The sequence below is a fragment of the Oratosquilla oratoria genome, chromosome 20 (assembly GCF_046742065.1).
Source record: "Oratosquilla oratoria isolate Oo_2021 chromosome 20, ASM4674206v1, whole genome shotgun sequence".
In the NCBI taxonomy this organism is placed as follows: Eukaryota; Metazoa; Arthropoda; class Malacostraca; order Stomatopoda; family Squillidae; genus Oratosquilla; species Oratosquilla oratoria.
The window spans coordinates 23295314-23311723 of NC_134796.1; the positions used below are offsets into that span (position 1 = coordinate 23295314).

At 40.6% G+C, this 16410-nt stretch overlaps 1 protein-coding gene across 4 annotated transcripts in view; it reads left to right on the forward strand.

Moving 5' to 3' along the window:
• Positions 1 to 16410, forward strand: part of LOC143036399 (major facilitator superfamily domain-containing protein 9-like) — a 51955-nt gene that overhangs the window by 1976 nt on the left and 33569 nt on the right. For 2 of the 4 annotated variants that reach the window (XM_076203727.1, XM_076203725.1), the window contains exons 2-4: positions 11254 to 11385; positions 11929 to 12058; positions 13758 to 13892. In XM_076203727.1, coding sequence (XP_076059842.1) covers positions 11254 to 11385; positions 11929 to 12058; positions 13758 to 13892 — 397 coding nt within the window. Of the gene's footprint in view, positions 1 to 6396; positions 6529 to 11253; positions 11386 to 11928; positions 12059 to 13757; positions 13893 to 16410 lie in introns of all 4 variants that reach the window. The other 2 variants (XM_076203726.1, XM_076203728.1) reach the window with 2 other exon arrangements.

Below are 16410 nucleotides of genomic sequence, written 5' to 3' on the forward strand. Positions count from 1 at the left end.
CCCTAACATAAGACACGGGGTCACATCACAAGAATACGAGTAGTACCAGGTCTGAGCAATCATGACATGGTACTAGTTGATGCAAACATTAAACCAAGCAGAAACACAGGAACGTTTACTTATACAATAGAGCCATCATGGGTGCCATATCTTGAGATTTAGCAGACTTCAAAGACTTTCATGGACATCAACCCAATGGCCAATTCAGTCAAAATTAATTGGACCAAACTAAAGGATGTAATACAAGACACTATGAAGAAACACATACCAAAGAAAACTCTAATGTAAAACCAGTGACCACCCTGGTTTAATAGACAGTTACAGACCTTACACAGAAGCAAAGTAAAAGCATACAACGCAGTGAAAATACAATGATACAAGACTCTGGGAAGAGTACAGAAATACACAGAAAACATTCCAGAAAGAAATCCGACATGCCAAAACTGGTTACACTGTCACTTTCCTCACAAACAATAGACAAAACTCCAAGAAATTTTGCATCTTTTTCAAAGCATGCAGACAAGGCTCTACCGGTATCCCAACACTGCACAATGTTACACATTCACATAAAAGAGCACATGCACTAAAAATGCAATTTCAGTCTGTCTTTACACAAGAACATGCAGGCCTTATGGACATACCACCGTCACCACACCCAACAATTCCTCCCATGGTTATAAATGTCCAAGGGATTGAAAACCTAATGTGTGAGGTAGACATGACTAAAGCAACTGGACCTGATAATATACCGTGCAGGATACTTGAGGTCAGTACTGATGTGTTTACTCCTGTTCTGCAGGTAAATTTTCAGACTATTCAAACTGGAATTCTTCCCTGTGACTGGGTTTTGTTAAAAGTGACACCAATTTTCAAGTCAGGTGACAGAATCCTCCCATCCAATTATAGGCCTGTCTTGATTACCTCAGTCCCCTGCAGAATTGTAGAACTTATTATCCATAGACACATAATGGACCACTTTGATAGTCAAAAAGTATGAACTGACTGAAAATCAACACTGCTTTTGGCCTAAATGCTTGTGCGAGATGCAATTACTAGAGACAATGCATGGCATATCCCAATTACTCAACAACCCTAAAATTAGACAAGTAGATGCCATAGTTTTAGACTTTGCCTAAGCCTTCAACAAAGTCCTTACAAATGACTGTTAGCAAAAATAGATTATTATGGCATATGAGGGCCTATTCTACACTGGATTAAGATGTTCTTGTCTTCTTGAGAACAGCACATTGTTCTTGAGGGTCAATCCTTAACTGTTCCTATAACTTCTGGGGTTCCCCAGGGCACTGTCTTGGAACTTCTTCTCTTCCTTTCTTACATAAACAATCTTCCACTATTATTTTCCTCTACTACTAAACTCTTTGTGGATGATAGTTTAATAGATAGGTAACAGAGATGATTGTCTTTACCTACAACAGACTTATGTGCCCTCGAAGACTGGGAAGTCAAGTGGCAATTGACTATTAGACCTGACAAGTGTCACCACATCAGATTCATCTATACTAACCAATCCATCCAATTTACCTATATACTACATAACACTTTACTTTCTCAGATTGGTTACACTTTAGCTTTCACAGATTGGTTCCAAAATAGGACAAGTCATATGAGATGTAAAAAGAAAAGAGAAGTAAAGCATAAGATAAAGGAGGCAAAGAAGAGAGCAGATGTGAAATGGAGTAAGAGTATGACAGAAAATTTTGAAAGTAATAAAAAATATTTTGGAAGGAAATTTAGAGAGGAAGATGAGGCGAATCAAGTAGAGAAGAAAAGGTAAAAGGTGCAGATGGAGAGATGATAATGGAAGAGAAGACAGTAAGAGGAAGGTGGGCAGAGTATTTTAGGGAGTTGTTAAATGTGAAGGAGGATAGGGAAAGGTAGTTGCAGTGGGAAGCACTAAGAAAATGACAGTAATGAGTGAGGAAAATGGTGGAGAAAAGAGGAAAGATGATGTGAAGACAACTATTAAGATGATGAGAGCAAGGAATGCACCTGGGTTGGATGGATGTCATGCAGAATGTCTAAAAAAAGGAGGTACAGTGGTGGTGGACTGGCTGGTGAGGTTATTTAATGTTTGTTTAAGATAGGGTAGAGTGCCAGAAGACTGGAGGAGTGCCTGTGTAGTTCCACTTTACAAGGGAAAGGGGGACAAGTGTGAGTGTAGTGGTTTCATAGGGATCAATTTGGTAAGTGTAGTTGGGAAGCCTTATGGGAGGGTCTTGATTGAGAGGATTAGGAAAGGAATGGAGGGAGTAATTGGTGAGGAACAGTGTGTGTTTAGGACAGGTAGGGGTTGTGTGGATCAGATTTTTGTGGTAAGAGATATGTGAGAAAGCTATAGGAAAAAGTAAAGATGTTTTTTTTGGCTTTTATAGATTTGGAAAAGACTGACAGGGTAGACAGGAAGGCACTGTGGGAGGTATTGCAGATATATGGGATAGGAGGAAAACTTTTAAGAGCAGTCAAGAGTTTTTATGAGAGTAGTAGAGCCTTGTGTTAAAATCAGGAATAGAGTGAGTGGTTTGAGGTAAAGGTGCTTCATCAGGCTGTACAATTTATACATGGATGGGGTGGTGTGAGAGGTAAATGCAAGGGTAGTGGGTCAGGGATTGGAGATGGTTAAAAAAAGGAGAAAGCTGTTAGATAAGCCATTTGTTGTTTGCTGATGACACTGCTTGTAGCTGGATCAGCGGAGGGATTGAGGAAGTTAGTGACAGAGTTTGAGAAGGTGTGTGAAAGAAGGAAGTTGAAGATAAATATGGGTAAAAGTAAGGTGATGACATGTACAAGGGGAGAAGACTGGAGATGAGTATTAAGGGAGAGAGACTGGAGGAAGTGGATAATTTTAGATACTTGGCTGAGATATGTGGCTGGAAAGAAAGGAGTGGAGGTAGAATGTAGATTGAGAGAAGCAAGTAAATGCCTTGGTGGATTAAAAAGTAATGAGAAATAGACATTTGGGAATGGATGCTAAGAGGAGATTGTATGAAGGAGTGGTTGTGCTGACAACACTGTATGGGGCAGAAACATGGAATATAAAAGAGGAAGAGAGAAGGAGTTTGAATGTGTTTGAGATGAGGTGCCTGAGAAATATGATAGGTGTTACTAGGCTGGATAGAGTGAGAAACAAAGAGGTGAGGAAAAGAAGGGGGGTGGAAAGGGAGTTGGGAGATAAAGTTGATAAAAGAGTATTGGGATGGTTTGGACATATGGAAAGAATGAGTGAAGAAAGATTAGTAAAAGAGGTATGGAAGGCCCATAATTCATCTCTGGTTATTACTTGTTTCAGGAAATTTGAGTCATTTATAGAAGCTTGAAGCATGTCCTGTGAAGTTTTAACATGAAATTCTTTCTGCTCATGGGTCAGGAGACGTGATGGTCAAACTGTACACACCTTCACTCAACTGTGTCTGGCTACTGCATGTGTAGTGGGGTCTTCTGTCGGTGTCCAACATATTTTGTTAGGATTACATAAGAACATAACATAAGAATGAAGGAGACTGCAAGATACCATAAGGCCTATACTAGGCAGCTCCGTATCCATCACCACCTGTCATCCCCATCCATAAAGTTGTCTAATCATTTCTTAAAACAACTGATAGTTTCAGTGCTTACTACATGGTTACTAAGTCTATTCCATTCATTGACCACCCTATTAGTAAACCAGTTCTTGCCTATTTCCTTCTTAAATCTAAATTTATCCAGTTTAAATCCATTACTGTGAGTCCTGCCCTATTGTTTTAATATGATGACCTTGTTTGCATCACCCTTGTTAACCTCTTCACTCTGGGGCACATCGCACGTCTGGCAGCATTAGCTGCCCGACGTGCAATGTTGCGTCATAATAATCGCATTATAAAAAATAAAGTCAGTGCTCAATCGTTCATTCTCTTTCACCCGTGTATTTTGATAACCATAGAAAATTGATGAAGCCAGTTTAGAGAGAATGGAAATTACGTAGGTACAACTACAATAAATATAATCAAGATGCCGACGTCGGCATCATCGAGTACCCACTTGCTCCTCATGCCGCCTACATAGGCATCACCGTATGGAAGTGGTTAAAGCTTTTGATCCACTTGAACACCTCAATTAGATCACCCTGCACTCTGCGTCTTTCCAGAGAGTGTAAGTTAAGGTGCCTAAGCCTCTCTTTGTAAGGCGAATTTCTGAGTCCATGTATCATTTTGGTCATTCTTCTTTGTACTGATTCTAGTGAATTGATGTCCATTCTGTATGATGGAAATCAAAACTGTACTGCATAGTCAAGGATGGGTCTGTCACTAGATATAGTTTGATAATTACCTCTGCACTTTTATTCGTTACCATCCTAGCAATGAAACCTAGTGCTCTGTTAGCTTTATTCCTGGCGCTAATGCACTGTTTCCTGGTTTTAAGGTCCGGACTCACTAGAACTCCCAAGTCTCTCTCACACTCAGTTTTCTCTAAAAGCGTGTTATCTTAGCTGTATCTATTTTTGGGGTTGTGTAGCCCTACGTTTAACATGCTACACTAAGAGACATTGAAGTTCATTTGCCATTTCACCGACCATGTGAACATTTTGTTAAGATCATCCTGCAGAATCTCTGCATCGTTTCCTGACCTAATTAGGCATCCTATTTTAGTGTCGTGTGCAAACTTACTAACATCACTATCCCATCATCTAAGTTGCTTATGTATATAATGAACAACAAGGGACCCAAAACCGAGACCTGGGGGACCCCACTAGTAACATTGTCCCACCTAGATTTTACTCCATTTATGGTGACTCGCTGTTTTCTGTTACTAATCCAAGCTCTTATCCATTCTAACACTTTTCCTCCTATGCCATGGGCTTTGATTTTATTTAGTAGTCTCTGGTGTGGCACCTTGTCGAGTGCTTTGCTAAAGTCAAGGTAAATTATATCGTAATTATCATTGTTATCTGATGCCTTATATATTTTAGTGTAAAAGGATAGAAGTTTAGTCACACATGACTTACCCTTCGAGAAACCATGCTGTGTATCACAAATTAAATTATGTCTTTCAATGTGTTCTCTGAGTCTATTTACTATTATTGATTCAAGTATTTGACCTATAACTGATGTCAAACTGATTGGCCTGTAGTTGCATATAGATGATCCATCTCCCTTCTTAAAAACAGGAACAACGTTTGCCTGCCTCTAAGGAGTAGGCACAAAACTAGTGTCTACCGATTTATTAAATATTTCAGTTAACTGGTCGCAGATTTCAAATTTAAACTCCACAAGCATTCTCGGAAATTTTTTGTCTGGACCCGATGGTTTTGTAGCTTTAAGTCTTTCAATCTGCTTGACTACTTCTACTTTACTAATGCTGATATTGGATAGACTACTTTCTTCATCCTCACTGAAAATCGGATTGCAGTCAGATACTTTATCTAACCTCTCATTAGTAAACACCGAGAGAAAATATTTGTTAAACTCCTCACTCATTTTTTCCTCCAATTCTATCATGACATTTTCATCATTTTTAATTGGTCCTATTCTTTCTTTATTTTTGTTCTATAGAGATGAAAGAAACCCTTTGGGTTGAATCTTGCTTGACTAGCAACCTTAATTTCATAATTACGTTTCACTGTACGTGTATTCTTTTTAACCAGCACTGCCATTTTGTTATGTCTTGATCTAAGGTGTGTTCCCCATTTTTTATTTTTAAGTAAAGTCCTCTTTTCATTCCGATCTCATGTTTCAATCTGTCCGTCATTCATTTGAGATTATTACTATTTTTCCCTATTGACTTCAGGGGATAAATGTATTTTATGCATTAATAATTAAATCAGTTAGATTGTTATACATTTCATCCAAACCGCTGACCTGTCTGTTGAGCCCCCGCCTCCAAGTGACCTGACCCAAGGTATGCATATTACCCTCCGTAACCTGACCCCTGGTCATGTACAGAGACCTGACCGCGCCGATAATGTCCGAAATGTGCACAATGTATCTAGTCCCAAGGGGTGGTGGTAAGAAGCCACCAGACAATCAAGTCTATTTTGTGCAAATATGCGTTTATTTTGTGTGAGTGAAAGGAATGAGGATTTTTCTCTCCTACACCTAGCCACTTAATTTTGCTGGTACCATCTGATTGGATGGGAAAAATTTATGTATTACTGGTATCTTGAAATATTAGAATTTATTCAAATTTGGAGAACAATGTAAGTATACTGGTCACAATTTTGTTTTAGTATTTTGTATAGTTTATTGGTATTATGTGATTATAGATATCACTGTTTTGGGATACATTGTTATTTTAGATATTTTCCTTGATATGTGACCCTGATTGAAAGTCTATTTATAGATATTGTAAAAGTTCTCCAGATATGTGACAAGCAGAGCAGCATAAATAACAAGTTCTTTACAGGACCTTCTAGGAGTAAGCCTTATTCTTCCCCAAATTCTTCCATTCCTGAAGTTCAAGGGCATATCTCCAACAGTGTCAGGGGTCTTTAATTCTCTATACGGAGGCATTCAGCTGTGTTCAAGTCCAACTGTGGTAATGTTTTCAGTATTATTACACTGAAGTTTTAAGTGTTATACCTGCTTATTCCAGTAACACACAGTAGTTTCTTTATACTTTTAATCCTTGTTTTTCTTGATTTAGTTAAGAGCATACTTTTTATACCTGAGTTCAGGTTGATTTTGCATCCTGTGGGTGGTACTTTGGTCTTCATTTCTGCTGTTAGTGTAATTGTTTATCATGCTTATCAAGAAAAACACCAGCATTGGAAAAGTTGATATAAGATTGATGTTTTAATTTTGATTCAGAATATATAACAAGACTGTTAGGATAAGCAATCAATTGTTGATTCAAATTTCACTGACTGGAAACCCACAGCCCCATAACAAGTGGCAACAGTCCTTGGATCCTACCATAGATCTCTCTGGGAAGAATTTTTGAACTGATGTCTACATTGTATTAGTGTTGGACTGTTTCTGTTATTGACTTGTAGTCATAGTGGCAAGAAGGGAGCTGTCATTGGTCAGCTTTCCTTTTGTAAAAAGTTGAAAGAAGTGAAGTTGAAATTGCCTGAGAGAGAGAGAGAGAGCTCTTGGGCCTAGTCTGAAGACCAAGTTTCAGCCCCTTGGGGCTACACCTCTAAATGGAGGTAAGGATGTTGAAGGGTTATTAAGATGGACATCATGGAGATGACTCTGATGTCCATCATGCAGGACCATCTTGTGCAGATACCCATTGTTGGTTGCAGGATGGACAAAAATAATACTAGATAAGATTTTAATGTATTTCACTTCTTACATAATTTTGTCTGTGATAAAGGAAAACTCTTTTCATAGAGAAATTATGACACTTTTATACTACGACTGTCCCTCTGTTATGCTGTCCCCCAACCCTTGTTACTGTCCTGTACCATTTCTCTAAATATTCATTTCCTTTTTTCGCCTACCCTGTGGTGGGAGAAGAGAATGCTATCACCAAGTCTTTCCACTTGAGTCATAAGAGGCAACAAAAAATGGGATGGGGGATGGGATTAGGAGTCCTGCTACCTGTAGCCCCAAAGGGGACATTCCTAAAAAAAGTAAAGGCATAAGAGGGTCTGGGAGTTTTCCGACCAGTACCCTAAGGTTTGGGTCTTTTAATGTGCATGGATGTGGTACAGATGAGAGTAAAAGGGAAGAGATAGGCAGTATGTTTGCGAGAAGAAAGATGGATGTGTGGTGAACGGAGTTCCCCACATGTGCTTCTACGCAGTATTTTGGCTTGTAATATCGCCGTTGCAGTAAGGGGCGAGACAATAAGTGTAAATGTGAGGGGACAGACAGCTGGCCTTTGGCCTCATAGTACATTTGTGTAGGTTAAGGAAATATTACGGCTGTACTACATGTATCCATAGGAAAGCACAATTTCGGGCTACGCACGGCAACCCTGCCTCAGCCAGAGGGGCGCTACTTTTCGGTACGCCCCGCGGGTACTTAAGGCAGGTGTGAGGTCAGGTCAAGGTCAGTATCCTTCTAAGGCTCGGCCGGCCCACTCGCGTGTGTATACCAGTGTCTTGCAAATAAAAGTGCGGAACCGCAACTGACTCAATCTTCCCTGGTGTCACTAGCTCAGTAACAGCATTAGTTACAGATGTACTGGCTTTGAGTGAAAATAGAATGAAAGGGAAGGGCGAGTGTGAGTTTGGGGGAGGGAGCTGGGAGATACTCAGGAGTGAAGAGGGGACGAGGGAGAGAAGGGGTGGCTATACTAGTAAGTGAAGAGATAAGTAAGCATGTAGTGGAGTGGAAGGAGGTTTCATCAAGGTTGATGTGGATGAAGGTGAAGCTGGGAAGGGAGATGTGGGTTTTTGTAAGTACATATGGACCTGGTAGTGAGAAGAGCATAGAGGAAAGGGAGGCTTTTTGGGTACATATAAATGAGTGCATAGAGGGATTAGGGAGAAATGTCAATGTAGTAGTATTGGGAGACCATAATGCTAGGGTAGGAAATGAACCAATACATGGAATGATTGGGAAGTATGGAGTTCCAGGTAAAAATCATAGTGGAGAATTGATGGTGATGTGTCTTGAAAGAGAGTTGATGATAGCAGATACAGTGTTTAGGAAGAAAGTCAAGCATAAGTACACATGGGAGAGGGTGGTGGATGGAAGGGTGACAGATAGAGCATTAATGGTCTATATAGTGGTGACCAGGAGTATGGTAGGAAGAGTTAAGGATGTACATGTTCTAAGGGGAGAGAGTGGGGAATATCAGATCATTTTCTGGTGGAAGGTAAGTTGAGAGTGGAGAAAGAGGAAAAGGGCAGAAGGTAGGGAGGTACTTAGAGTGAACTGCTTAAATGAGAAAAAAAGGGGTATAAGAAGAAGCTGAGAGAGGAGTGTGAGGGAGTGAAGGATAGAGTAGAACTAGGAGTGGAGGAGGAATGGGGATGGTTCAAGGAGGGAGTCATAAGGTGTGCAAAGATGGTGTGTGGAACAAGGAGGGCAGGAGGAAAAAGAAGGAAGGGTATTGAGTGGTGGGATGAGGAAGCAAAGAAGGGTGTAGAAGAGAAGAAACAGGCATTCTTAGATTGGCTACAAATTAGGATGAGGGAATTGTATGAGAGGTACAAAGAAAAGAGAAGGGAAGTTAAGCATAAGATAAAGGAAGCAAAGAAGAGAGCAGATGTGAAATGGGGTAAGAGTATGACAGAAAATTTTGAAAGTAATAAAAAGATGTTTTGGAAAGAAATTAAAAGAGGAAGAGGAGGCAAATCAAGTAGAGAAGTAAAGGTAAAAGGTGCAGATGGAGAGATGATAATGGAAGAGAGGGCAGTGAGAGGAAGGTGGGCAGAGTATTTTAGGGAGTTGCTAAATGTGAAGGAGGATAGGGAGGGAAAGGTAGTTGCAGTGGGAAGTGCTAAGAAAATGAGAGTGACGAGTGAGGAAAATGGAGGAGAAATAGGGAAAGATGAAGTGAAAGCAGCTGTTAAGATGGGTTGGATGGATGCCATGCAAAATGTCTGAAGAAAGGAGGTATAGTTATGGTGGACTGGCTGGTGAGGTTGTTTAATGTTTGTTTAAGAGAGGGTACAGTGCCTGAGGACTGGAGGAGTGCCTGTATAGTTCTGCTTTACAAGGGACTGGTGAGTGTAGTAGTTACAGAGGGAGCAGCTTGTTGAGTGTAGTTGGGAAGGCTTATGGGAGGGTCTTGATTGCGAGGATTAGGAGAGGAATAGAGGGAGTAATTGGTGAGGAACAGTGGGTTTAAGAGAGGTAGAGGTTGCGTAGATCAGATTTTTGTGGTAAGACAGATATGTGAGAAAACTATAGGAAAAGGTAAGGATGTTTTTTGGGCTTTTATGGATCTTGAAAAGGCTTATGACAGGGTAGACAGGAAGGCACTGTGGGAGGTTATGCAGATATATGGGATAGGAGGAAAGGTGTTAAGAGCAGTCAAGAGTTTTTACAAGAGTAGTAGAGCTTGTGTTAGGATTAGAAATGGAGAGAGTGAATGGTTTGAGGTAAAGGTGGGACTTCGTCAGGGATGTTATGTTGCTCTGGCTGTTTAATCTATACATGGATGGGGTGGTGCGAGAGGTGAATGCAAAGGTAGTGGGTCAGGGGTTGGAGATGGTTAAAGAAAATGGAGAAAAGTCTGAAATAAGCCAGTTGTTGTTTGCTGATGACACTGCACTTGTAGCAGGATCAGAAGAGGGATTGAGGAAGTTAGTGACATAGTTTGAGAAGGTATGTGAAAGAAGGAAGCTGAAGATAAATGTGGGCAAAAGTAAGGTGATGAGATGTACAAGGGGAGAGAGTGACAGCAGGCTGGAAGTGAGCATTAAGGGTGAGAGGAGGAAGTGGATAGTTTTAGATACTTGGGTACGAGTGTGGCAGGAAAGGGAGGAGTGGAGGTGGAGGTAGAATGTAGATTAAGAGAAGCAAGTAAATACCTTGGTGGATTAAAAAGTGTAATGAGAAATAGACATCTGGGAATGGATGCTAAGAGGAGGTTATGTGAAGGAGTGATTGTGCCAACAGCACTGTACAGGGCAGAAACATGGAGATGAGGAGGTGAGGAGAAGAACAGGGGTGGAAAGGGAGCTTGGAGATAGGGTTGATGAAAGAGTATTAGGATGGTTTGGATACATGGAAAGAATGAGTGAAGAAAGACTAGTAAAAGAGGTGTGGAAGGCAGAGGTGGAAGGAGTGAATATGAAGGGGCATCTTAGGATGAGATGGATGAATGGGGTGAAAGGGGCATTACAAAAGAGAGGAATGTCTGTTGAGGAAGGATGGGAGAGGACAGAAGATAGGGGTGAATGGAGAAGGGTTGTGTATGGATGATGCTGTGATGCATGAGGGGGAGTGGGTGGGGGATGGGGGTGAGGCAGTATGTATGAGAAAAAATTTGATGCAGCCCAAAGGGATTTCTCGAAAGGGGGGGTTGCCGAACTTATGAAGCGGCCTTTCTGTAGATGTGCTGTGTCTTGCGACACTGCTTCTGACCCAGGGCAGTGGAGAGGATGCAGGGATGACCTGTCATCCAGGAGGTGCCGAGATGAGAGGGAGGGGAGTGGAATATGTAGGGAATGGATTGGGTGGGCATGGTTTCTATGCCTTTTTCTTTTTGGCTACCCCCCGTGTAATGGGGAAAAAGCCTTTGGTATATGTATGTATGTACAGTACTTCTCAAAGGTATTACTATTTACATGGCTCGGTTTTTATTTTAGATTTAGGTAGTTCTTTGGTGTTGTAGACTTATTGTTATTGGTTTCAGGATTTACTAGGAGCCAGTTTGATAATTCCTTTGATAATTCTACAAGTGAAATCACAGGGCATCTCTCCTCTACTGTCAGGCCTCATCAGTTCAGTATATGGAATCTTACAACTTGCCACCAGTCCAATTGTGGTATGTTAAACATATCTAGGTTTAGGTAATAGTTAATTAATGTATATTAATTTTGACTTTTGTTGCTGAGGATATGAATGGGTGAATTGGACGACATAATACTACTTCAGTTGCCAAAGAAACTAAATAGTTTTTATAATTTATTTTTATAATTTCTATTTCTTACAAAACTATGTAATAAGATAAAGCTCCTTTTTAAATCATCTTATATCAGATTTTCCATAATTTCTGTAGTTCTTGGCTTACAGTTTTTATTACACCATTTTGAATAATTTTACTAACTCACTGCATTTACCTTCACTTTTTCCTTTATTCATGCTTGCTTAGTAAAGTAGGTTTGTTTTTACTTAACTATTTAAAGGCACTTTGAAAGCTTTGGTTGGAAAGTACTCTGTTTTATTCATAACGTGTAAATGATATAACATGTTTCAACATATGACTGACATGAAATATCTACATTACATTACATCATTCAAAGTAAATTTATATGGTCTAGTCATGTTATTGCATCTGTATATTTATATTTTTCTTGATTGTGCATAGGGACGATGGAGTGACATTTGGGGTAGAAGGCCAGTGATGTTGGTATGTCTTCTAGCAACAGCAATCAGCTATATCATACTTGGAGCCTCACAGTCCATCCTTGTCATGGTCTTGGGAAGAGTTGTTGCAGGTAAGGGTTGTTTATTATAATGAAGATGTACTGTCATCCCTATTTATATTATAAAAGAGCCTATCATGGTAGTAAGAAGATTTTGCAACTATTGTACTTGCATTTGAGTAGAAAAAAACAACAACTTGAAAACCCAGCCTCTTACTGATCAATCTCTTTTTTTACCATATCAAAATTAACAATACCTTCTTCACCAAATCAACATGACCTCAAAGAAGGCCATTTTACTAACACACTGCTGTCAAACATTAACAAACAAATATTAGATGTTTTCAAGAAGATGATGTCACCTGACAGTCAGTCTGTTGCCCCAGGTCTTTCTTGGAGGAGACCCATGGTTCCCAGGTAACTGGCAACAGCCACGTAGCAGGCCCATAAGTCACTCAGGGAAAAGATATTATATTATTGTTGAGGGGCTGTTAGTATGGGGCACTGTAGAATGATATGCTCTTTGTCTTTTGTATGGTGGTTTGAATCTGTGGTCAGGCTTAATCTGCACTGATAATGTTTTAATGGTGTCAGCTAACAGGTTGAAATAATGGCAGTTGATATAAAAGAGGTTTTTGACAAAGTCCTAAGCCACATACTGTTAAAAGAACTGTTGAATGCAATGCACAATAATGTATTTGGATAACAGCACAATGATCTCTTAACATCTTCACTGTGTTAGCATTCCTGCATCTTTTATGACGTAATCTTTTAAGATTTATATATTTTGCATTAGAACAAAATGTATGTGTTTGGGACTGCTGTAGATGAGACTGAGCAGTCTGTTGTTGTTAGTGAGAATCTGATGATATCAGAGATTAAGCTGTCTTGGTAATGAGATTCATATACCTATAGGTTCATACTTGGAAATCCTTAGGTATTTGGGAAATATCTTTAGAATTCTGGACAATTTTAACCTGATACTTGTCCAGGAGGACTAATGTCAAAATACTGGACAAAATACCTTTGGTCTACAGTTTCTGTGGAGGATTGTTGGATATCACTGGAATTTTTGTATCAAACCAGGAAATTAATGTGAATGATAACATGAGACAATAAATGCTAATAGAATTATTACAGTCATATGGGTCACCTCCCAGATGGCCTCCTCACATTTAATCTCAGAGAGAGTTAACTTGAGTGGGCAGAGTTGTGAGGCAGGGCTATGGAAAATATAGCTGTCTTATGAATTGTCTTCCAGGAAAAGGTAGGCATACATGTAGAGCCTGATTGGGAGCTTGTGAGGGTTGGTCCCCAGAGCTGGGTGAGAAGGGTTAGTAACTATGCACTGTCACTGTGTTTACCCCCAATGATTGATTTACTGAATCATTTGCTCTTGGTGAATAATCTGGGGTGAGCTGGTGGGTTTGACCAGGTTCCTGTGTGTGGTAGTTCTCCTGCAAGAGAGAATGGCACAGTGGATTGATTTATTTACTTTTTGGTATAATTATTTATTTATATTTTTGAAAGAGAAATGTTATGGATTTTGGCTAGAAAATTGTAAATTTGAAGTCAGGACAATTTGTTATACCCCATATACTTGTTGAGGAAATGATTTTATCATTTTTTCATATTTTGTCATGGTAGTATATTGCAGTCCATCTTATTCTAATATACTGCACCTTTACAGTGGGGGGAGGGGATTGGTTGGGTTACCAGTGCCATGAAATTTTGTTACATGAGATGAACAATGATTTTATATTTTTGACAGGTATTTTCAAACACAGCCAGACCATTGCCAGAGCTCTTCTAGCAGATATAACACCAGAAAAAGAACATTCATTGATGTTTGGAAGATTTAATGCAGCATCCAGCATGGGATTTATTATTGGTCCTATGCTTGGAGGTATTATGCCTTGGTTATTTTCTTTGATATTAGTAAGATGTAATTAAGACATCACTAACATATTAATTTATGGTAGACCTTGTCATTACCTTGATGTATGATAGTCTCCATGTAGTTAGACTTTCCCTCTTATCTATATCTATATACCAAGGGCCTCTTCCTTCTCATAAGGGAAGTAGCTAGCCAAGGCACACATCCACTCTCACCCATTTCACTCTTTAGTATTAACTATCTTACGAGTAGCATTTCACATCTGTTCTTATTTTATTTACAATTTCCTGAGGATCAGAAGAGGGATTGAGGAAGTTAGTGACAGAGTTTGGGAAGGTGTGCAAAAGAAGGAAGTTGAAGATAAATGTGGGTAAAAGTAAGGTGATGAGATGTACAAAGGGAGAATGTGGCAGCAGACTGGAAGTGAGTATTAACCCCTTCCATACGGTGCCGCACACGTAGGCGTCATGGGGAGCGAGTGTATTCACGAGGCTGCCATATCGGCGTCTTGATTATATTTATTGTAGTCGCCCCTCCATAATGACATTCTTTCTAATTCTTTTGTAATCGCATTTTCTATGGTTATCAAAATTCACGGGTGAAGAGAGAACGATCGATATAAGCGGTGACTATATTTTATGATGCGAGTATTATTACGACACGTCATACGGCTGGCATTGGCTGCTGCCACCGAGATCTAAGTCCATGACGCCTACGTGTGCCGCACCGTATGGAAGGGGTTAAGGGAGAAAGATTGGAAGAAGTAGATAGTTTTAGATACTTGGGTGTGAATGTGGCGGGAAAAGGAGGAGTGGAGGTGGAGGTAGAATGTAGATTGAGAGAAGCGAGTAAATGCCTTGGTGGATGAAAAAGTGTAATGAGAAATAGACATTTGGGAATGGATGCGAAGAGGAGACTGTATGAAGGAATGATTGTGCCAACAGCACTGTATGGGGCAGAAACATGGAACATAAGAGAGGAAGAGAGGAGTTTAAATGGGTTTGAGATGAGATGCCTGAGAAGTATGATAGGAGTTACTAGGCTGGATAGAGTGAGAAATGAGGAGGTGAGGATGAGAACAGGGTGTAAAGGTAATTGGGAGATAGAGGTGATGAAAGAGTATTGGGATGGTTTGGACACATGGAAAGAATGAGTGAAGAAAGACTAGTAAAAGAGAAGAGATGTGGAAGGCAGAGGTGGAAGGAGTGAACATGAGGGGGCAATCAAGGATGAGATGGATGGGTGGGATAAAAGGGGCATTGGGAAAGAGGGGAATGTCTGTTGAGGAAGGATGGAAGAGGACAGAAGACGGGTGAATAGAGGATGGTTGTGTATGGATGATGCTGTGATACATGAGGGGGAGTGGGTGGGTGATGGGGGTGAGGGAGTATGTGTGAGAAATAAATTGACACAGACTGAAGGGATCTCTCCCATCTTCTCCTTTTCTGCATGAGGGGATGGAGAGGGGGGTTGCCGATTTAATGAAGCGGCCTTTCTGTGGATGTGCTGTGTCTTGCGACACTGCTTCTGACCCAGGGCAGTGGGCAAGGTGCAGTGATGGCCCGTCATCCAGGAGGTGCCAAGATATGAGTGAGGGAAGAGGGTGGAGAGGAACGGAGTATGTTGGGTGTTGAATGGGTGGGAGTGGTTTTATGCCTTTGTTTTATGGCTACCCTCCTTGTAGGGGGGGAAAGCCTTTGGTATATGCATGTATGTATGTACTATTTCCAACCCATACTGAGTTAAAATCTATTTTAAGGTCACAATTTTACTTCAAAATAATAAAAGTACTATTGGAGTAATCCATAGAGGTTTTTATGTCTTAAAAGTTAAAATTCATGCATGAGGACTTTTTGCAAAGATACATACAAACATATACCAAGGCTTTTTCCCCCTTCCAAGGGAGGTAGCCAAAAAGGGAAAGGCATAAAAACACTCCCACCCATTTCATCCCTAAATACACTCCACACCCCTCCCACCCTTCCTCTCATCTGAGCACCTCCTGGATGACGGGTCATCCCTGCACCCTGCCCACCGCCCTGGGTCAGAAGCAGTGTCGCAAGACACAGCACATCTACAGCAAGGCCGCTTCATTTAATCGGCGACCCCCCCCTCTCCGTCCCCCTTTGCATATAAGGCGAGGACGGGGAGAAATCCCTTCGGGCTGCGTCAAAATTTACTCACACATACTACCCCATTCCTCCTCATGCAGTCACAACATCATCCATATACAACCATTCTCCACTCACCTCTGTCTTCCGTCCTCTCCCTTCCTTCCTCAACAGACATTCCCCTCTTCCCCAAAGCCCCCTTCACCCCATCCATCCACCTCATCCTAGGACGTCCCCTCATGTTCACTCCCTCCACATCTGCCTTCCATACCTCTTTTACTAGTCTTTCTTCACTCATTCTTTCCATGTGTCCAAACCATCCTAATATTCTTTCATCAACCCTATCTCCCAAATCCTTTTTCACCCCTGTTCTCCTCCTCACCTCCTCATTTCTCACTCTATCCAGCCTAGTAACC